This window comes from Ahaetulla prasina, chromosome 1, assembly GCF_028640845.1.
Source record: "Ahaetulla prasina isolate Xishuangbanna chromosome 1, ASM2864084v1, whole genome shotgun sequence".
NCBI lineage: Eukaryota > Metazoa > Chordata > Lepidosauria > Squamata > Colubridae > Ahaetulla > Ahaetulla prasina.
Genome location: NC_080539.1, coordinates 122,886,195 through 122,910,555, shown reverse-complemented (window position 1 = coordinate 122,910,555; position 24,361 = coordinate 122,886,195). Strand labels below are relative to the sequence as shown.

Below are 24,361 nucleotides of genomic sequence, written 5' to 3'. Positions count from 1 at the left end.
TTAAGTACATTTATAAAGGAATTGAGTTCCAGTAAAATTAATGGCATTTGCCACAGGGTTACTCTGCTAGATCCAAATGACTGAGAACAATGAAGACTGAATGCCTACCATTCCAATTATTAACACATATGATTGTTTAATTCTAGAGGACAGCTATTTATCTAGGGCTGAACTGTTAAAGAAGAGCTGGGAGAGAGAATATGTAAAACACATTATGGAGTCTGTGTCCCTTCTAGCTCTTCCTTTTCATAATTAGGATGGAGGTAATGGATGAAGTCCTTGAAGTCTATCTATTCACTCTGTCACGAACACACTTTCTAGTGTTTTAGCTCATTTGTTACTACTTGACCAATTTGCAACTTAGGTTTCAGCAATTGGTGACATTCAAAACTATGTGAAAATCAGCTTGCATACAGGGTGACTACATATAAACATAGCAGGATGTGCATGGAATATTCATTCTAACAAGCATTTTACCATTTATGTCAAATTCATTTAGGTCCTTAATATAGTATGATAAGATAGCAGAGGATGAAAGTAACTAGCTGGTTAGTATGCCAGGAAAAGCTGGACAGCAAAGCAATAGTATGAGAATTATTACTCTGAAGCATGCCTAAACTGACTTATGGACTGCTTTGCCTGATGAAATAGCTATTTATATATTTTTACAGTCCTGATGGGCTTTGTGCAACGGCTAAGAAAGAATCATATCTAGCATTCTGGGTCCCATACAATGCTAATTATAATTATAATTGGGAAGGCTTTCTATTGAAGTGAGCAGTTCTGTTAATTAAACAAAATAAATTTTGAAAAAACAGACATAGAAGCTTGTGCAACATAAGCAAACCAGTATGTATGTACTGTATATGCATATGAGTGTGCATGTAAATATGCATGTGTGGAGTGCACACAAACACACACGGACACAAATCTTTACTACTTAAGGGTCACACTAGCTGAAGAATTGAGGGAGCTGAAGCCCATCCAGTTGGAGGAGATTCAGACTGGAAAATACTATATTAAATTGGTAAGAGGATGGAATAGATCTCTGGAAAGTCTGAATCAAGATAGAAAAAAGTGAAGCAATGGATGAATACCATCTAGGAACAGCTTTCCGGAAAGACTGAACACTGAATTCCCCTCCCCATATGAAGTCTTTTTAGATAGTAAGTTGTGTGACATATTTTAAATTCAATAGGTAGACATCCATCTGCTCAGCAGGCATTGTTTTTCTTTCTCTTGAGGCTTGATATACATCCTCAAAATCTGTTCCAAAGATTTGGGGCACTGTTTCTATTTAACAAAACACATAATTGGCTTCTGCTCATTAGAATGATGCTGCCAATTCAGAAAGAGTAGAAGCCATTATGCTCAATTCCTGTGGGTTATAAATTGTACCTTCAGACAATTCTGAAGAATGATAGGCTTGTGCATACTTTGATAATGATTCGGGAGAAAAAATGTTTGGACATCACACAAAAGCAGCAATTCTCTTCAGTAGAGTTGCCCAGCCCAGTTCCAGGTTCCGTGCAAACGTTCTGCTTTAAATATCATATTAATTCTACCAAATAGATTCCTTAAACTAGTCAAGTTTTTTTTTAATAAACATCAAAGAAGTGCTGTGTTACTTCTTCTGAATCACTTGAAAAGTGTGCACAGCCCTAGGGATTTTAAGCAACAGACTGGCAATTCTGTAACAAAAGACACACTATCCTTGCCTTTGTTCTGAGAATTAAATCCTGTATGCAAAAGTAAAAAGTACTAAAATGGAACTGAATATTTAATGAAAAAATATCATTCCAGAGATTATATTCTGTTGAAATCAAGACAGAATAAACTGATAGCAAAGTAATGTTATGTGCTTTGTCATGGAGTCAGGACTACTTTTTTCCCTTAGCAAATATTGAATTGTAATGGTTTCTTAGTATTTGGTACTAGTTTTTAATATTTTCTTCTGCAAACAAATATTATAATTTTAATTATTGGTTAAAAATCAGAAAAGTAAAAAGTGACTATCAGAGAATGCTCAAGTTCATACTGTATTAAATTATTTTTGGAGGGCCAAATCTCATATTTGTTACAGAGGGGTAGGAAATATTTAGTGGCCAATGGATGCATTTATAGGTTTTTTTAATTCACAAATTATGAATTATACACGTGGAGAAGGTTGGATATTTCAGGAATTAGACAGCTCCTAGTCTTAGAAAAGGGCTAGTCTGGACTACTGTAATATAGTAGATTACAAGTACTATTGTCTTCTCATAAAACTGAATATCTTGAAATACATTTGTTCTACAAATCAAGCTATCTGTACCAGTAATACAGATCAAGCTATCTGTACCAGTAATACAGTTGTTCTGGTTTTTCAGATAGCTGCTTCCTCAACACTGCGGCTGATATGGCTAAGTACTTAACTCTCATTCTGCACTGCAATTCTCAAAATATTTAAGCTGGAATATCATAATGAACGTCATACTGATTGAACATTAGAAGCTACTGTTTAAAACTTGCCATATCATTACTATTACTCATTCTGAAATTTAAACTCAGTGCTTTGCAAAACATGGAATTATTTAGTGCTTAATGAAAATACAGAATTAGTAATGAAACATGGTCAGGAATTAGAGAAATTTTAAAAAAGCAGCAAGATTCCCCTTTTGCACAATCAATAGTAGCCCTGTGTGCTATTTTTTGGGGGGGAGGGGGCGGCTACGGCGAGGAAATCAATACAAGTTTGAAAAGCTGATGAGAAAATTATTTGCCTCTGAATTTTGAAAATATCTTAAAGATTCTAAATAGAAATTATGCTGTAATAAACTTAAGAAATGGTTTGTCTCCTCACCAGTTAAAAGTTTAATTGATGAGCAAAATCGCAATTTGGATTGAAGTGTGTCGGATTGATCTGTAATTGGTGGGATTAACCAATAATGCCCTTTCTTTCTAACCATCTATAGAATTTCACCTGAAAATACATAACAATATTAATTCTTAAGATTTCACAGCACTTCATCAATCATCTTTAACAGGGGTCTCTAAATTTGGCAATTTTAAGTCCTGTGGACTTCAATTCCCAGAATTCTTCCATGATGGGAAAGAATTCTGGGAATTGAAGTCCACGGTCTTAAAGTTGCCAAATTTGGAGATTCCTGGTATAGATGATTGATGAGAAATGTGTTGCATTCCTGGAATTTTTTGTTACTCTTGCAGTACATGCCATTGCCAACATAATTCAATGGTTTCTAGAAGTAAATCCTCTGAACTGGAAGTGATTGAAGGTTCTGGAGGTAGACCAGTCCCAAAACAAGCTAGTTTCCATAATATGATACTATGCACTGGTTTCGTTTTGCAGAATCTGTATCTAGAAACTGCAAAACTGTCCCCAGAACAGTACAGTTCATAGAAAGAATAATGTATTTTGCACAAAAAATGAAATAAATAAATAGCATAAACTCTTTTCTTTCATTTGGCACTTCAGATAGGGATGAAGAATATAATAGCTTACCTGGGATTCATAATAAGACGGCGGAAAAAGTAGGTCCAGGTGATATAATCCATTGCATCTTGCTTTGAAGTTATAGTTCCAGCTGCAATTTCAGCATTTAAGTGATCAGACAAAACTTCTAGTAAACTGAACAAAAACACAGAAACAAATAGTATACCAGTTATAGTTTCCGTTGCAATTTCAGCCTTTAAATGATGAGACAGAATTTCTAGTAAACTGAACAGAATTAAACAAATAATATACCAACTTTCTTGAGATTATTTATATTAATTTGAAATGTTGCTATAAAAAAACCACAAAATTGCATTTAGCAGATAAGCAGTTTTAATACCTGGCTATAGTTTAATCTGATTAGAGATATTAATCAACCTACTAGATATTTTAGATTTATACACTAGGGTCTTCTATTCTAGTACTATTGAGTGCATAAATGCAAAATTATTTTGAAGGAAGATTGTTACTCTTTTTATTTTCTTTTTTGGAAGCCATGAATAGAAAAACACAGAATTAATTCCCATTGTAAAATTGCTGAGCCATCAAGATACAGATACTTTAAAAGAACACTGTTGGTTGTAAATAATATTACTATTTTAGTTCTTGTGTGATATCCACTCTGACATCCATCTACCCATTAAGACTCTCTAAACTCTCTAAACCAAGACCTGATATATTTATGCATGAACACACAAAGAAAGAGAATAAACCCAGATTTCACTACAGATATAATGATTTATCTACACATTAGAAAAATACATACATACATATACCCCACACTGGAGACATATCATTAAAACTTGACATAGACTTATTTGGTAACACTGTTTGATCATTTAAGCTCAAGATCTATGAAAGAATCCTATCTGGAGGGAGAAAAAAGATCCAGAAGGTTTTATGGATTTTGGTCAATGTTCAGTATGCAGGTATAGAAAATATAATTACAAATGAAATTTGATATCTTCATATCAAGATAATATATGTTCCTCTTTTACCTTGATTCTACTGGAAAAGGCTCATAAAGGAATTTTTTATAAAAGTCTTTCTTGATGTCATGAACCAGAATCACTGCTTTCCCTTGATCATCAAACTGAGGTCGACCAGCACGTCCCATCATCTGAAGAACATCTACGAAAGTGAAATGGTAATAACATAAGATAGATTCTCTCTCTGTCTCTCTCTCTCTCTCACACACACACACACACACTTTTTATTTTAAAGTAGATTTTCAGAAACATCAAGTGGTATTTTTAAACACAGAAATATTACTTAAGACATGTATTGCATTTATTTTGCTTATACAATAAGGCTTTTTAAAAACATTTTTGGAAATGTTATTCATGGAAGATAAAATGTAAACCTTTAACTATTTAATAACATTAAAAAGTTATTTCCAGTTATTTCTAGTTTATAAAAAGAAAGTTAAAATAAGCTTCAAGTGCTTACATGAAAGATCCAGCAATATCACCCCACATCCTAAGTGTGAAATTTAGTTTCATAAAAGGCAAGAAATAATGGGGACCGGAAATATTGTCTCCAAGATTCCAAATGCCATAGAAAAATAGCCATTATCATTTCACATCTCTGATAAATAACAGAACAAGGAAATGAATATAAAATCCCAGGCATGATTTGAGATCTTTTAAACCGTGTATCCTTTGGGTGCTTATTTACATAAATGAATTATTCTGATTGTAGCTTCTTTACCATATCAGCTATATAACTTACATATCTATTTCACCTTATTTCCTCTTTGTAACTGATATGGATAGTTACCTAGTTCCAGCTCTAATGATATTTCTTATATTCTATTGAAAGTATTATTTTTAACTTTTAAATCAAACCCATTATATTGTTTACTGGGTGAGAAGTGAAGATAGATAATACATTTTTGTAAATTCTCTAATTTTCTTTAAACATATAAAAAATTAAAAAATCATGTTATTATGAAAAATCTGAACAAATCATGTGGCGTATGTAATTCTCTTTCATTTTCAGGAATAAGGATTAATCTTTTGTAGAGTAAAATAGTCCTTTTCAATTTGTGACTATACCTGTAATTGGATAATCCACATAACGCCTGGTTTTCCCATCATAAAATTCTGTTCCTTTAACAATTACTAAATGTGCTGGAAAATTGACACCCCAGGCTAATGTACTTGTGGCAATAAGAACCTAAAAAGGAAAAAGATGTAACTGTAACTTTTTTTCTCCAAAAAGTGTAAACAAAACTTACTTTTTCAAAGTTAATAAAATGTTTCTCATACAGATAATCCTTGGGTTGTGACAGCAATTGAGATTGTGTTGTTAAATGATGCGATTGCAAAGTTGCTTAATGACAACAATCCTAGCAGTCCCTTTTGCTGATGTCATCCCAAGATATGTGGGTCATTGAGAGTGAAGTGGTGGAAGTTCCAGGCAAGGAGAGGGCGGTATGGATGAGGAGGATCTGGAAGGCCCGATACATGCTATGCACAAGCACGGAAAGGCCAGGGGAAGTAGGGTGTGGTGCTACACCAGTGCAGAGAAACAGAATAGCCAGGGGAAGATGGTTGTGGTGCTGTGCAAACATAGGGAGGCCAGGGAAACAGGGAAAGGAGGCCATGTGGAAGCTGGTGAAAGCAGGGTATGGTGCTGCATGAACACAGGGATGCCAGGAAAAGCAGGGCACAGTGCCATTCAAGCTGTTATGTCCCCGTTGTAGCCTGAATCTCCGAAGGAAGATGAGCGGGAGCTGGAGTCAAGGGAGACCAAGGGGACGGCTTCGTTGGCTTCAGAGGAATGTAGGGAGGAGGCAGGCCAGGCTCCATAGGAGTGGGATGGCTTGCTAGCAGGGAGGAACGGGACCAACAGAGGGCAGGCAGTGGAAATGAGGAATGAAAGAGCTCAGGTGATGAGCAAGACCCCCGCTCCGATCCCCGAGCACGGAGACTGGACAGGAGGCAAGAACAGTGCAGGCCAACCCGATGACTTGGGAGGAGTGCATTCTGGGATGTGCCCTCTTCACAAGGAACATCTGGGATTGAGACTTAAGGAGGTGCTGTGGGGAGGGGCGTTTGTCAGGAACAAGCTCTAGATTCATGGAGTTTTGGGTGCCACTGCTGACGTTTGGAGTTTCCTGGACTTCTTGCTTTATTTCTTGCTTCCTGGATTAATTGCCTTATTCTTTTGCTTCCTGAAACCATTGCCGTGTTCGCTTCCTGGACTCATTGACTTATTCCCTTGCCCTGCTGGATTTCTTATTTTGCAGCCGTTGTGCTCACAGCATTTTGTGGGACTACTTGCAGCCAGAGGCTGCTGGAGGTGTGTGTGTGTGTGTATGTTGTGTGATCACTTAGATCTGGGACTTGCAATAACATGGGAGCATTTGAGGGAAAGTTAGAACAATAAAGGGGCAATTTGAACTATCAGCTATGTTGCCTCTGTGCCTTGCCCCAGGTCATCACACAAGCAGAGTGAGACTGGAAGGAAGTCCACGGGTTGGCCCAAGAACAGGGAGGCCAGGGGAAGGAGGCTGCAGATTGGCACAAGTACAGGGAGGCTGGGGGCAGGAGAATGTGGTATCACACGAGTGCAGGGAGTCCGGGGTGATTTATCAGAACAATCTGCAACCTTCCTTGTTGACTTTGTTTGTGGGAAGCCAATGGGGAAATGTTGGAAATGGAGCTCACAAGACTGTGAAGCATCACAACTGTCTTAAGTATGAGCAGGTTGCCAAGTACTGGACTTGTGATCTTGTGATTGCAGGGGTAGTGAGAAAAATGGAATTTTGAGGACCAGTCATATGTATCACTTGTTCAACGCCATTACAACTTTGAATGGTTGCTGTACAAATGGTCAGTAAGCTAGGACTACCTGTATGCTATTATGCACATAGTAAACATACTTGGATTTTACAATTCACAAATAGCTCTTCCACAGTTTTTCTGTCCCGTTCGTGAAGACCAGCATGGTGGATGCCTATTCCAAAAGCCAGGGTCAGTTTAAGATTAGACTCTCGTACTGTTGAAATGATGACATTCATCTGTAATACATAAGTTTAATAGTATAAGACAGATTTACTTGAGAATCTTTCAGAACATTTTCATCAATAGCTGGAATGTTAATTAAAAAGGGTTTTCAAAACGAAGTATTACTCACAATACTTTAAAAATAAAGGAAAAAACAGTTCTGCTGCTAAATTATTTAAAAGCCTTTTTGCCCCTTAAACTTAACCTTGGCATAAATCTGTCATGGCAACTTTTATTTTCTATGGTGCACCTATAGTGATATCTTCATATCATCCTCAGCCCATAAGTGGGACAGGCTTATATTTGTCAATAACACTTGGTGTTAAAAGTTGTGTTTTCCTCTTCTTCAACTACTACCTGAATGTGGGTATAATTTGTTAGGTTTTGTTGCTCAGTCTCTTGTAGAAAAATCAGAGGACTGGCATTACTGGGAACAGAAGAAACTGAAGCAGAATAAGGACAAGCTATAGGAATAGCAAATGTGATGCTGGTCTAACTTAGTTCCAAATAAGGGATAAGTGGAGATAAGCATGGCAGAACAGAAATAGTCAGACTCTTCACAAACAGGTTTATTTAGGATTAACAAACCACTAAAGTAATAGGGTTTGGCACAAAATAAGTGTTACAGATCAAGCCAGTCACACAAAATAACATCCAATTTAAATCAAAACATTTTTCAGATAATAAATAATTATAGGCCAAGCTGCAAAGGCATAAACATATGACAAATATAAATAAAACTTTAGAATTCCTTTTTGAAAGCTATCTTCCACACACCCACTCAACTGCTTCTGAAAAGTTGGAAAATCTCAGAAACACTGTCTCATGAAGTGTGTAAGAATTTTTCTTAAGCTTTTACACAGAACAACACATAAAAATACACGGACAATATCAGAAACCTTTAGACAGGAAAGCATTATTGTTTTCTTTAAAATGTTAAATGGAACAATTTACCTTATTGCAGCATAGTAGCAGATAAATTTGTTTACAGCGTCAATATTACTGTACATCTATCAATCATGAAGGAACTGTTCCCATCCCACCCCCATTGGCTAATGAAGAAAAATAATTTCATGAATACAAGAAACTCCAAGGATCAGTTTTATAATCTATTTACATTTAGACTAATTTGAAAAAGAAAAACCGACAGCAATAAAATGCAAATGTTGCATTTTGATAATGATTGCAATGTGAACACTATCTGTTGTAGTCTTGCTACTAATACATTTACATGGTATTAAGAAAACTCTAGATGAGTCCTCTCACAGGAAAAAAAAAGATGCTGCTGTAATCCAAATGATCTGAGAAGTACAGTGAATTAGACAGGGAATTTACTACATAATCCTATTTTTCAAATAATACTCTGAGTCAGAAGCAAATGTTCAAGAACAAAAACAGAAGGTAAGATTCCTCTAGTTTCTGTTCTGTGACTGAAGCACCTGGTTTCTCCTTAGAACAAATAATACTAAATAATTCAAATACAGACACCGTGTTTGCTCACTTACTCCTGTAAGTACGGACCATAAGGTGAGAGTTTCACATCACCTTGTTTCCTATTCATACTGGATCACAGATTTTGTAATATTAACTGTACATTTTGTTAAGCAAAGCTTCATCATAAACATTCCCACCCCACAGGCTCTGATTTACACCACTGGATGTTTATTCAGAGGGGATGCATTTAAGAGTTGCTAGGCCGGGGATGGCATTCAAGATCCAATCTGCCCACTGTCTTATACTAGAGTTGTGACCTGAGGTATTGTTGATTATATTTGCAATGCCATGTATTTATCACAATAAAACCAAAGGAGCTTTATCAGGAGTTCTGCCATATATCCTGCCATTTTGTCATGTTAATAACGGGTGATTTTACTTATTTCTAACATGTTCTCTTATGTTTTCACAGAAATCAGTAGAGCAACACAGCAAAAATTACAATACTATCTTGCTCACCTATGAGCACATACTATGACTGTAGAATTCTGAAAACATTTTGTGAAAAATTCCTGTGTGATTATTATTTTTTTGAATAGATATTATTTATCTTAACAAATTGAGGCAAAAGTGTTAAAGTTACTGGTGCACAAGAATAAGTTAATTAATCTAGAAGGGACTACCGCTGTTTATGGTAGCATTTTTTCAGCAACTATTCTTCGAAGTACAAAATAGATTTTTCATTATGATTCTAAATTTCAGTGAACTCAGAAGACTTCTAACTGTGTAAAACTATGTAAAAGAGTAAGTAATAAAAGCATTTTTTATTTTACTCAAGATACTATCCTCTACAAATCCATATGCACACATAGCAGTTTTCTTTTGAAAGAATGAATCATTTTTACGGTCAAGGGTAATTTGCCTGAAACACATCCAAATTTATTCTAAGTTCAAAGAAAACTTACATTTTCACATGACAAATAAAATTTCTTTTAAGTCCATTGAAAAGAGCTGATTGTAATATTAATGCCACAAATAAAAAATAGATCTTTCCTAATAAATCAATTGTTGATACTAAAAAGAAAAAAAAACCTGTTGATGTTACTTGACTTAATTATAAGCACATTCATCTTATTGTGATCTCTAGAATCTGAGCCCAAGATTCCTTTCAAAGCATACAGTAATATGCTTTTACATAATTTTAAAATAGCAAAAAGGAAGTCAAGAAATAAATAAACTTTATGACAAGGTTATGGGAATTGTTGCCAAGTTTGGAAGTAGATTTTTTCCCCTTTTATTTATTACACACATGTAAAATTAGGAATGATATAACATGAATATATTTTTAAAAATATACCTAAAAAGCTTTTGTTAAAAAAAAAAAGGCAGAATTCCATTTAAGTAGATACATTACCCTGTGTCTGAAATTCATTCCAGTCAGGGTATAATTCAGCAAGCCGATGACAACACTGCTGGCTCCAAAAGAAAGGAGGAGACCAGATTGGACAAGAATGAGCTAACAGATTGTGTAGTCCAATTCTGTCCCTTTGAGTGTGATATATTGTTTCAAGATGCTAAAACACCATACTTTCTCAAGGCATTATCTGCTGTCCTGGTTTTTCCATTTTTCGGGGAATCCTCATTATTAGTACTCTGTAGCCTTTTCAAAGCACCTCAGACTCAGACCATATGCCACTGCATAATGCTTATCGATGGTCTGAAAATGGTCAGTAAAGAAAGATGGGTTGTACAAAGAATCAGGAAAGTGATGAAGTCTTAAAACAAAATATAATCACACATTTAACATCTGGCACAGATGTTGTGCAATATTAAAATGCCCCTGTGCTAAAGTACTTTTTTTTTTTAATAAAAAACCTGACATCATTCAATACTGCAAAAGAAAGTGGTGCTGAAAATGCAAAGACAGATTCTCCACATCCTTCTTTCACATTATTTATGGACAAAAATGCTGATATGCATTGCTCTAAGTGTTGTGACTTAATACTGGGTGTAGCATTAGAACTGAATCTAAATTACACACTAATTTTCAGGCAGTTATATCTTTTCCATCTAGTCTGTTTCCCAGAAATACAAACTATCCAGGGAAGATCAACAACAACTTATGCAACTTACTCTTCATCCTAGGGTAAAAAGGAGATAAATATACCAGCAATAAAGAAATATAATTTAAGAAATAACATTAACACATTCTAACTCAATGTTAACACTTTACAAACAGGTGGGCAGTGTATGACCTCCAGCTCACAACTTCCATCATTCTTTGTTGTGGGCTGTGCTGACCTGGTGTGAAGGACATCAAGCTGGAGTTTTATTGCTGTTCTTGTTTTGTATATATGTATATGTGTATGTGTGCGTGTGTGCGTGATTCTTGCTGCTTAAACAAGTTCATGAAAAAGCCACATGTATTATGTGAAAAGGTGAAACACATAATACCCCAAAATAACACATAATCTAATTATGCAATTGTGAAAATCACACTGATATTAGTTACTGGTATAAGTAGCAAAAATAGAACCACATGCCTGACAATAATTCAGTTCAAAATACAGCAAAATTACAGGTGTACATATTTTGTTTCCTTATTTTTAATAAAGAAAACATATCTGCACCCACTGCAACAGTCTCAGTTCTACATGTAGCTTCCTGTTCAGAAATCACACAGATATTCATCAATTTCTTCAATAGGTGCAGTTGGCTTTTTAATTATATTTCTGGATTTGGATGAAGTGTTTTAAGTAATACCAAACATTACAGGTTCAAAATATTGCGACTATTTAACTGAACAGCTGTCTTAAAATCCTTCACATCTTTACAATGTTAAAATATGTTGTAATTTTTTTTATGATTAGTAAATTTTCTTCCTCTATATAACTAAAAGCAGTGGAAATTCCAAACTACAGCACAGCACAGCAATCTCAGACAAATAGATACAAATTTTATATATTCAACTTTTATATACGCCCATAGACAGTAGAATTTTTATGAAGCAAATTCTTTAATTTAGAAAATATTGCAATCATTATTGCAACCATCAGACTAAACCTGTAATTTTTCTCCCTTGTGCTAATTAATATGCCCAATCTACATTTATTTTGTTTTATTTTATCCAGGACTACTCTGTGACATTTTTACTGCTTCAGATGGAATAGCAATAGCCCTTCAAGCCTCTGTTCCCTGAAGCCAATATGTTCAATATTAGAGTTGTTTTGGCACAACAAACAAAATGTCCAGCCATGTGCCTCTTTCCCTTTCTTGTGGTAAAAATAGAATAATGAAAATGTATTTATAAATTGCTTTCAAGGGATCTCAAAACTCAGTTGAGCAAGACAACTTCTTTACTCTAGTCTATGCTGAGTATGCATTTTATGCAGGACAGCTTTCACATTTATTTTTCAAACAGGAGATAGCACCCCCAACCTTTGCTTGTAGAAAAAAAATCTTACACCACAAAAGAAAAATATATAGTTAAGAAACGATGGCTATATTTAGTGGAAGCCAAAGCCTAGTCCTCCCTCTTAAAATACTTTCCTCAGAAATCTGTAAAAAGACATCTGAAATTGATGTCCTGTCTGAAACAAACTGCTATAACATACACAGCGGTGGCATAGCTGGCAAAAATAAAAAGAGGCCACTGATCCAGGGGTGGGTTTCACTTACCTTTACTACCAGTTCGCTCCTGCGTGCGCATGCATGCAGACGGCTGACGTCCGGGCTCCCACTGCTGCTACCAGCTCGCCTGAACTGGAGCAAACCAGTAGCAACCCACCACTGCACTGATCTCTATTACTGTTTGCTTAATAAAAAGCTGCACAAAAAGCTTTTCTTTGGGTAATGCTTTTAAAAGTAAAAAAAAAAAGCCTCTGATGATCAGGCAACTAAGCTGGGATTGTCAGAGCCTTTTAAAAGCATTTTTTACAACTTTTTCAGCTGAAGTGGTTGTTGAAAAAATGCTTTTAAAAGTTAAAAAAAAAGCCTCTGATGATCGTGCGGCTCAGCTGTGATTGTCAGAGCCTTTTTTTACCTTTTAAAAGCATTTTTTTAACAACCTATTCATCTGAATAGGTTGTAAAATTGCTTTTAAAAGTCAAAGAAAAAGGCTCTGACGATTGCATGGCTCAGCTGGGCATGGGCGCGGGGGGGGGGGGGGATGACAGGGATTTTTGATACTGGTTCTCCGAACCACCCGCCACCATCGCTACTGGATTGGCTGATCTGGTCCGAACCGGGAGCATTTCACCCTTGCTCTGTATATACCAGAGAAATATATAAGTGTGGGTATATAACATATATGTATATATGTTATAGAGAGAAGAATGATTACTTATTTGTGAATTCTGTTCTTTGTGGGGTCAAATGTTCCTATGCCCTGTTCAGGACCTTCTGTTCAGAAGTGTTCTTAACCTTACATGAAACTTCAGAAGTGTTCCTAACCTTCAATGACTAAGAACAATGTAGTGGATTGGGAAGACATTTGAGGACATGTGAAATAAAATGGTACATGTATGTCACCTATTCTTGGGGTTTTTTGGTTGTGTGATGCTTGTTGATTAAAGAACCTCATGGAAAAACCCTAAATAATCTATAAAAAGAGGGAAAATACATGACAGCATTGAAAAATTATACTCTATCTGATTATGCCATAGTGAAAATCATACATAAATATCCCAAGTCAGTTTAAGCTTGGGTTTCAGCTGCTTGCTAAAGCCTACTTATCGTGAGATCTTGAAAATACCAAAGATAATGGTTCATAGTTTTAAAAACACAGATAGAAAATGTGATATATCTGACAATGTGAACCACATAAGTGACAGCTTATTGCAAGCATGCATATATGCAATACTATGGGATAATGCCTAAGGAATCAAGACAGCACACATCTTTCCAGCTTTTTGCTCTTGAAAAGCAAATAGTGTTCTCTTAACTCTGGTTACAACTCCTTTTATAGAAATAAACTGTCCTTTGGTAATGATGGAACTTGAAGTTATGGGAACTTGTGTTTTGAAAGTAGAGGTCAAGGAATGATTAAAGGAACATGAAACCCTGAAGCCCATTCTCAACTAATGCATCAAAAGTATTGCGTGTGCCAACTTTATGTCATAAAAGTGGTATAGAAAAGCAAAACAAAAATACAATCAAAGTCACCAAATTCTAATTTTTTAATATAATTTTCAAATATAATTCACGTAATTCAAGTAATACCAAATTTACCTCTCTTTCATCCATATTCAGCCATTGTTTTGGATCATCTTCAGTTGCCAAAAATGCAATGAGCTCCAAAGCTGTAAGTCTAGTTTGTCGTCTGGATGATACAAAGATTAGAACTGGCTTGGCTGGAGAATGACTTCTAATGGCTGTTAAAACACAAAAGAAAAATCATATAATGGAATGCAATTTCTCATTCTAGTATTTCCTTCAGCAGCTTCTTCTCGGAGTGTCAATGATTGTTATGAATTATAAATTAATTATATTTTTCTTTTAAATTATTTCAAAAATCTAAATTTATAGCAAAGTCAACTTTCTTGGAATCGAGGGAGAATGGGGGTTTAACAGTTAATACAGCAAAAGAGGAAAGAAGTCAAAATGGCATTTTTAAAAATGCACAAAATGAAAAGATCCAGCTTTTAGCGCAATTTTATGGGTTGAGAAATGAAGTTTATAATGGCAGCTGTTAACATATGCATACCTATATTCCATCAAACATGGAAACAAAAATATTCCCTAAATTATACTGCTACAGTAATTTGATCAGAATATAGAAGTATTAACAGCATTCCTTCAGGTATAGTCATACACACACACACACAGAGTATTTAAAATAAAAAAAAATTACTAAATGTAAAAATAACTATTTCTTCTTGGATGATACTTGACAATCTAACTTTAATACAAATGACAATATACCGGTAGGAGCATAGGCATGTGCACGTGTATACATATAACAAATGACAATGTTGACATTGCCTCTTCTTCATATAGAAATCAATACATCTGTTTCCTGATAGAAAGCTTGACAGATAATGCATCTTTGTTGTTTCAGGAACAGGTGTGGCTGAACAGCTCTGGACAGATTTATAGTTCATTAGTGTTTTTCTACAATGTTCTTCTTTGAGGTGTAAATAATCTGAACTGCCAAGATTGGTCTCTAGTCTCCAATCAATACTTCGCTTCTGTCATAAGGCTAATTAGATCAGCTAAAAAGCCACCTCACAACTGTCTCTTTACAATCAACAGCAGTTCACAATCCAAAATTTATTTGGGGACTTCTTTTTAATTGATATAATAAATATTCCTTATGAAACCTACACAGTACATGCTTTAATAAAATATGAAGGTGGTTCTTAAATTTATCCTTTCCAGTATAAGAATAAAAAGTTGAAAACAGAGACATCTCTGAATATACTTACATTTCTGAGGTTTATGGCTATGCTGTGAAATTAGAATTATGCAAGCTTAACTTGATGTCCAATTTCTGTTTACATTTTTTTTAAAGATTCCATTAGGAGCAGATCTCCTAGTGAATTAATACTAAGAATGATTTACATGTTGTAAATCTCAACACACTAATAGGAAAATATTTTCATGGTGTCAAATGGTAACAGTAATTATTCTGTCTGAAATATATTTCAGTTGCACTCTGTGCTGTTAGCTCTCTAAATGTATAGGGCCCACACATAAGCCATGTTGTTAAAAAGACATTCTTTAAAGATACAAATAAAAGACAAGAAACATGCATTATAAATGGGTCTGCCCATAGTAAGAGACGAAAGTAATAGCTAAGGTAGCATACCCTGAAAGGCTGGTTTGTTCATGCTAGCCATGCGAGGACAGTAATGCTGGCCTGGGAAACCTTGTATGTGAACTTCCAATGGAACTGGACGCACAGATGGCCTAAAGTTGAATAGCCCCATCTAAAGAGATAAATAAGGTTATTTTCCCCCCCATGCTTAAGACTGTAAATATTTTAAAGATAATGCTCAGAACCTCAACTGTAAGCATCATTTACATACTTGATTAATATTTAGCCAATCAGCTAGATCCTTGGCATTGGCTAATGCTGTTGACAGACCAACTACTCTGACAGGCTTCTCTGTGTGAGACGAGATGAAATTAGTCCGAGACACAATAACCTCTAGGACAGGCCCTCTCTCATCCCCTAGGAAAACATAAAAGGGAAGATATAGATATATAGATATAGAAAAGTGCGGCCAACAGATTTCAGTTCCAACAAGGATAAAGATTAAAGCAATTCCTACCTAGCAGATGAATCTCATCTATGATGAGGACAGAAACCTTTTGGACATAACTTCTATTCTGCCAGCTTCGGCTGACTCCATCCCATTTCTCTGGCGTAGTAACGATAAGATCAGCTTGGGCAATGGATCTCATGTCGGGAGTTACGTCCCCTGTCAACTCTACAACCCTGTAAAAGGAGTCATGTGGTCATCGTGGAGTATTAGAACACATACTTTTATCACTTTTAAGTGGTGATTTAGTCTTGAATGTTAACAGGGACGTGTTATAAGGATGACACCACAACAACATTCCTAATATTGTGTTTACTTCTTATACATATTCCACACACACACACACACACAGCCAAAAAAAGGACTGTGTTGCCATCCTAATTAATGTAATTCCTTTCACAGGCAAGTCCTAGGCAGTAATTAGGAGGGAAAGATGGCAACACAGAGGTTAAAGAAAATCCATGGTCCAGGAGAGAAAGGTTTGTCTAATTTTTTATTCAAGTCATGATGCATAGAAATATTTTTTCAAAGCGACTGCAAACTGCAAAATGTCTAGAAATATTTTGAACTGTTTCATGTACAGATTTTAAACTGAGGCTAAATCAGTAATACAGGGGGCTTTTAATAAGCTGGACTCATATACATACATATATTAAAAAAGAAATATTAAAAAAGTTCCAGAGCTTCTTATCGGTACATAAATATATGCTTAAGAAAAGAGTTTTCACATTTCATGGACTGTATGTGGTATTATGGTAAAGAATATTCATAAATATACCAATTCTACAAACATCAATATTTATGTATTAGCTGAAAGTTCTCAAGACTGCAGCAAGCAGGTATCAAGGAAAGAAATATTTCCATTTCTATCGGTTACTTAAATTCTTTTTTAAAACTTACTTTTTACCAAGCTTTTCTTCAATCCTAATTTTCCAGTCTTCAATTCTTTCCCGCACCAATGCCTTAAGGGGTGCAATATATACTGCCTATAAAACAAGTCAAGAGAAGCAGATTGAAGTATATAAAATCACTATAATATATAGTAATTATTTATTTAGATTTCAGGGCCTGTACAATATTTAAAGCTTCACTGATAATGTTGAAAATTATGTTTCATTCTTCAAAGCAATTAAATCCAAGTGAAATTAAAGTATAAAAACTGCTTTTCTGATACCAGGTAAACCTTTTATTTTCTAGAATGCCTAGTTTTAATATATTTGTATTTTTTTCTCAGTATTTTTTTCCTTAACGCATTTTAACTGTTTGGTTGTCATGCCTGTCTTTCTGTTTCATGTTCATACTTACCTGTGAACTATCCAGAAAACAGTTTGATATTATGTAATATAGAAATATTATAAAACAGTGACAAATTCTATCAGTCATATTATTTTTTTAAATAGAAAGCATTCCCCCATCATTCATTTTAAGCAGGGTTTTTTCACTTTGGAATTTTTCATTAAACACACAATCTCAGATAAAAAGTAAGCCTCATGTAATATTAGAGTCCGTTTATCAGATACATTTAGTCTTTATGAAAACCAGATTCCAGAAAACAAACATTTCTCAGAGAAAAAAAAATATTGCAAACCTTTGTAGCGGGATAGTTATTGAAAATTCTGAAGATGGCTAATTCTGCTGCAACTGTCTTTCCAGAACCAGTGGGAGCTCCAAGTAGTACATTACTATCAGTGTGATATAATGTATAGAATATCTGAGTCTGAACTGGGTTGAAATGAGTAAATTTGTAGAGAGCTTCATATTTGGGATGTCCTAAAGCTGTGATGGGTAAAGGCTGGAGGTCCAGTAACTCTAAAAATTGAATAATAAATATTAATTAAACAAAACATTTATGAAAATCCCAGTAAACATCATCCAAGGATTCATATAGATGGATGTGAACATACAATTTTCTAACTTAATTCATTCTTGAAAGCCAGTTTGGTGGTGTGGTTAAGGCATCAAATTAGAAACTGGGAGACTGTGAATTCTAATCCTGCCTTAGGCACAAAGACAGCCGAGTAACCTTGGGACTCTCAATCTTAGGAAGCAGGCAATGGCAAAACACTTTCACAATCTTGCTAAGAACACTGTAGGACAGGGGTCCCCAAACTTGGCAGCTTTAAGATTTGTGGACTTCAACTCCCAGAATTCTCTAGCCAGCATAGCTGCCAAGTTTGAAGACCTCTGCTGTAGGGGATTGTCCAGGAAGTTGACAGGAGTCAATACTGACTTGAAAATGAAAAAAGGGGAAGTGAGACTTCTCCAAATCTCCAAACCTGAGATACTCTTGCAGATTAGCCATTGCTTGGGAAGGGCAGCTTATGCTGTAAATATAATACTTTGGGTAATGCCTATATAGAATGTTTCTCTCTCTTTTCTTTCCTTCAATTATCTTTTACTGTAACTTCACCTCTCCATGTTTCTCTTTCCTTACCAGTACTCCTCCACTTCACTGCTTACTCCCATCTGTAATGGGCAGAAAGAATAACCTTGATGAACAAAAGGAAGAGCCACTATTAAGATAACAGTCAAATCAAAGAAAATTGTAGTTGGGACAGAAGTGTAATCGAAGTAAATGTCTCAAACAAGACATTCCCTGGTTCTCACACTTCTTTAAAAAAAAGTGTGTGTGTATGTGTGTGAGAACACATTCAAGACATACAGTTTTTTCCTCTTGTTTCCCTAGGTCCGTGATGGCAAACCTATGGCATGAATGCCAGAGGTGGCACACAGAGCCCTCTCTGCTGGCACACACACTGTCGCCTCAGCTCAGCTCTCTCTGGCGTTTCTTTCGTGAGCTTCTGCATCCCTGCAAATGACAACAAGAAGCTCATGAAAGAAACAGATCGTACCTCTTACCACACTGCTGGTGTTGGGATGCATCGCCTCCCGCCGGCCAGCTGGTCTTCAGGTCTCTGCTCTGCGTGCGCACATGCATGTTTGTGCATGCATGTGTGCATGTTCACTTGCGCATGCACATCTTTCTGTTTGGGCATGCGCCCGCGCAGTTTGGGCACTTGGTGTCAAAAAGGTTCGCCATCATTGCTCTAGGTTATTCTTTCTTCCCAAGTACATCATCAACATGTGGACCCAGATTGTTGGGGATAATATGCTGACTCTGTAAACCGCTTAGAAGGGGCTGTAAAGCACTATGAAGTGGTATATAAGTCTAAGTGCTATTACTATCAAGTTTTCTTCTTTTTAGTTGTTTCTACTGCATGGAGACAAGAGAAGAGGATATATGTATATTTTTGAGGTATTTGAAGACAGAATAATCCAGGAAGTTCTGGAATTAAAAATTATATAAATAAAATACCTTATTTTTCTTAGACATTTTATTTAGTAGCTATTAATCTGTTTATTTGATTTTATTTTGCCTTTGTGATGGCTTTATAATATTCTGCTAATACTGAAGACACGTTTAATTGAATAGAACATAAAATGGAAAAATTGTTGTAGATTTTTTTTTAAAAAAAATTCCTGAGTTATTATTCCAATACGGATTCACACTTGAAAAGCAGGATCAATTTAATTTATAAACTGATTCAGCCTCTTAGATATGATGCATATATTTATAAAAACTGTAAAATTGTAAGTAGTTTACTTTAATCAAAAATGGCACAAGGACATACTTTACTATCTCTTTCATTTAATCTTATTAAGTCACATTTAATCACATTTATCAGAACACACAACAAAATGCAAAATATACTTATCATAAAAATAAACAGCTGGTATGCCTCGTCTCTGAATGGAAGATCTACTTCTTTTTATGAAAGGGACAAAAATCCAACCCAAACTCCAGAAAAAGGAACATGCTTTGGAAATGAGCAGGAAGAAGTACTTTGGAATACATGGGAATGTAGGGTAAGCGTTTTTGAAGTATGCACAAGATTTATGCAGAACAACTCTTCAGTAACCTTATCAGGACTTTTAAGAGAGGTAAAGAACTCACCATCCTTCTTTGTTCGGATTTATATGTGAGGACAGTGCCTGATCAGGGCTTTTATGGGTAAAAAATATATATTTCATCCTAGCTAAAGACTGGAAATGGATAATAAACTATATATTCCATAAAGGGTCAATTATGCAGATTGGCGTTCTTCAGCATTTGGTGCTATCTCTAAAAACCCTAGGAGACACTGACGGCAAAAAATATAGTACATTCATTAATTTGCCAATTTGTCAGCTTAAAGAAAGCAATGTTGCTGTGGTAAATTGTACCATGCACTTAGACTGGATTATTATATGCCTGGCCTTTAAAGAAACTTTCAGTCAGGGTTGAATGTAGTTGCCCTTGTGAACCAACAACATATCGCACGCATAGCTCCAACTGATTGTCAGCTTTCAGGCAGGGCCAAATTAAAGTGTTAAGAAATTATATTTAAAATTTTGGAAAGATGGTATTAAAATACAATAGTAGTAATAGAACTGCTAGTAACAGTGTGATAGTCAGTGTGATATTCCAGCGTGATATTCAGAAATATCAGTGTGATATTTCTGCCAAAGGGGGAAATTCAAAGGGCAAATTTGAGTAAAGGCAGCTAATTAACATTATGCAACAAGAGACACGACACATTATCATATAAAACCACACAGATTCAACTACAACCATCTGCGCCTACATCTTTTTATTAAGTTTCTAATAGTAACTACAATTTTTTTTAAAAAAAAGTATTTTTCCAGTATTACGTTTGGAGAGGTCTCTTCCTCGAACACTTGAGAAGTTTGGTATACAGAGGTTGGAGCATGTATAGAACCCGACTCTTATTAAATTAGCAGAGAACTGTGACAATTCTGTTACACAGATGCCGTCTTTGAAGTTTAGTTTGGCTCAAGATTTCAGTACCCCTTTCAGGATGCTTTGCAGTAAGGTATGGTTGGAGAGCCATAAAATTTGTGGAGGTTTCAAGCCTTGATAGTCTTAACATACTTTTCATAGATACTTTAGAACTCTTTCATCATCCCCTGCTAATGCTGTGATTTCTTGTGATCTGTCAGTGGTGTGTGTGAAAGGCCTTTTTCTTTATCTTTGTCTAGCAGGACCTCTCTACACTTCATTGTTTCAGAGGAACCAGATGGGAATGGCAGTCAATTACCATAAATCCTCAAAGTCTCCTATTTGCTGATGTGTAAATATCTTTTTGCTTCTTTTGAATAGTACTCATTGATCAGTCAATTAGATAAATAGGTACACATGTTTAGCCAGACAGATTAGATACAGAGCAACAATGCTAAACACAGCAGACACACATATGAATTTATACATGCTTAAAAAAAGCCCCATATATATCACATGAGATGAATATTTCTGAAAGCATTCTCTCAGCTGAATTGCAAATGATCTAGGCTTAATGATAATAGAGGTCACCACAATAATAGGCATACTGGTAAAAAGGTCTTTGGTGAACAAGTTCACGTGCCACTGTTTTTTATGCAAAAAGGCTGTGCGCCACCTGTTTCTATGTAAACCAGGGACTGTAGAAAAATGATACAACGTAAATTCTTACTTTAAGGCTTCCTTAAGCAAACAAAGAAAATATAGCTATTAAAAAATAACAGCCTCACTCTTTTCCGTTTTGTGCAACAAATCAATGATCATGTAGGTTACTTCAGAAAAATGCTATGAGATATGAGCCAATACAATAGGCTTAAGAGATTCTGCCTCCCCCCCCTTTTTTTTAAAAAAAAAAATCACATTGAGTTAGTCAGCTTGGGCAATTGGTCAGATTTATAAGTTATGTATAAATTAGTACATACATGCATTCATCCATGATAGATCTCACTGCTGTGGAGAATCAGTTAAAATCTAAACTACAACAAGTAGAAGGAAAAAAAACCCCAACACTCCAATATTTAATACTGGTAAACAATTCAATAAATAAATTATATATAATTATGCATGAATGCAGTTCTCAATACAACGTTACCTGTATGAGGTGGATGTCTCTCTGGCAGAATCAGATGCTGAAAATTAATAATGCACACTGCCTCAGCTCCTAGCCATCGGTCAGAGACAGCTCGGATATAGTATTGAGAGGGCAACGGTTCAAAAATTGGGATTGTAAATACTAAAAGTTGAGTTTCCTTTGCAATGACCTAAGGTTGGAAAAAAACGAATAATTATTTTCTCCTCAAGTGGTTAATATGATCGTCTATTTTATAGATTATATAAATGTACACAAATAACGAAATGAAACACAGATAAGGAAAAAAAAGGAGCCTCAATTTTGATAATGAGACTCAAATACTTAACTCTGTGAAAAACTTCTATTTTAAAAATTGGTGGAAAATTTGGGCGAAAGATGAGCCATGGCTTTGAATCAGCTGTTATTTATGATTTTCTTAAAGACTGACCAAATTGAATTTGGTCTTCCTAATTCATAACAGTGCCAGTATCTTCAACTTAGGCATTTTCTAATGCAGCAGCTCCTAATCTTTCTGGTTTGACAGCCTGGTGGGGGGTGGAAGAAAGAGTGATTCTGTGTGAGTGGCAGGCACGTGTGCAAGCAGCTCCATTTGCACAAGAAGCGGGTGCACGTGTCCTCCGTTTGTGCAAATGGAATTTCACTTGTGAGTGTGAGCGCTTCCAAATGGCTGAGTGGGCCACACCATGGAGGTTGGGGGGGGGGCTTGTTCTAATGGATCAACATGAGCTAGATGCTTTGGGTGCTTCAAAGACCTGAGTTACTATTATATTTTAAGTCATGACAAAATTAAAATCTATTATATATCTCTATCAGAGGCTCAAGAATTTTTATAGTAGATAATTCTGGGATAATTCAAACATGGACAAAAGAACTGGAATCTCCAATAAAGCCCCAACAATGGATTCATGTCCTTTAAAATGTTAAAATGGAATCAACAGATCTGAGATTTAAGCTGATTCATTAAGCATTGTATTTAGGTACACTGGACTTCCCAAAGACCATATCTGAAAGGATGGACATCAACTTTTCTATGTTGGAGGTGTAAAAGTTTTAAAGGGTTTACTCACATATATGATTATGTGATAATGTGGTATTTTTTCAGGATAGTGTAACAATGGATATAACCAGGTTTATGGGAAAAAATTTAAATTTTAAATATGTTGCAGTAATGTTGAGCTATATACCAAAGCTATGTAGTCTGAGTGCTTAACAGGATGTAGGGATGTACTCGACATGGGAGTGGTGGTAAAAGGATCGCACTGAGAAGTTGGAAATGTGATGTTGTTCTGTATGTCAAGAAATAGTGTGATCTATTTTGGAAAAGCAATATTTTTACTAATCAAAAGATAACAGAATAACAGAGTTGGAAGGGACCCTGGAGGTCTTCTAGTCCAACACCCTACTCAGGCAGGAAGCCCTATACTATTTCAGGCAAATGGTTATCCAATCTCTTCTTAAAAACTTCCAATGTTGGAGCACCCACAATTTCTGGAGGCAAGTTGTTCCACTGATTAATTGTTCCTTAGTTCTAGATTGCTTCTCTCCTTGATTAGTCTCCACCCATTGCTTCTTATCCTGCTTTCATGTGCTTTGAAGAATAGGTTGACTCCCTCTTCTTTGTGGCAATCCCTTAGATATTCGAACACTGCTATCATATCACCCCAGTCCTTCTTTTAATTAAATTAGACATACCCAATTCCAGCAACCATTCTTTATATGTTTTAGTTTTCAGCCCCCTAAACATCTTTGTTGTTCTTTGCACTCTTCCTGGAGTCTCAACATCTTTTTTATATTGTGGCGACCAAATGCAGTATTCCAAGTGTGGTCTTACCAAGGAATTATAAAATGGTATTAACACTTCACGTGATCTTAATTCTATCCTTCTGTTAATGCAGCCTAGGACTGCATTGCATTGGCTTTTTTGGCAGCTACAGCACACTGCTGGCTCATATTTAAATGATTATCCACTAGGACTCAAAGATCCCTCACAATTACTAATATTGAGCCAGGAACCTCCTATGCTACACCTGTGCATTTGGTTTTTCTTGCCTAAATGTGGAACCTTACTTTTTAAATTTATTTTAATTTATTAGATAGGGTCTATCTTCTGAGGTATTGCTATTCCTGCCAGGATGCAGCAATGTATATTACTATGATGGATGTTTTTTGATATTTTACAATAATATTGTGTACATATGTACATCATGCTATACTCGTATAATAATT

The 24,361-nt window shown here is 35.5% G+C and overlaps 1 protein-coding gene across 2 annotated transcripts in view; it reads right to left on the bottom strand.

Moving 5' to 3' along the window:
- Positions 1-24,361, bottom strand: part of ASCC3 (activating signal cointegrator 1 complex subunit 3) — a 237,592-nt gene that overhangs the window by 71,268 nt on the left and 141,963 nt on the right. For both annotated transcript variants that reach the window (XM_058174769.1, XM_058174761.1), the window contains exons 24-34: positions 22,136-22,304; positions 17,794-18,014; positions 17,106-17,191; positions 16,215-16,381; positions 15,969-16,114; positions 15,749-15,869; positions 14,170-14,312; positions 7,383-7,520; positions 5,551-5,671; positions 4,492-4,624; positions 3,503-3,628 (exon numbers count right to left, since the gene is read on the bottom strand). In XM_058174769.1, the coding sequence (XP_058030752.1) occupies positions 3,503-3,628; positions 4,492-4,624; positions 5,551-5,671; positions 7,383-7,520; positions 14,170-14,312; positions 15,749-15,869; positions 15,969-16,114; positions 16,215-16,381; positions 17,106-17,191; positions 17,794-18,014; positions 22,136-22,304 (1,571 nt within the window). The remainder of the gene's footprint in view (positions 1-3,502; positions 3,629-4,491; positions 4,625-5,550; positions 5,672-7,382; positions 7,521-14,169; positions 14,313-15,748; positions 15,870-15,968; positions 16,115-16,214; positions 16,382-17,105; positions 17,192-17,793; positions 18,015-22,135; positions 22,305-24,361) is intronic.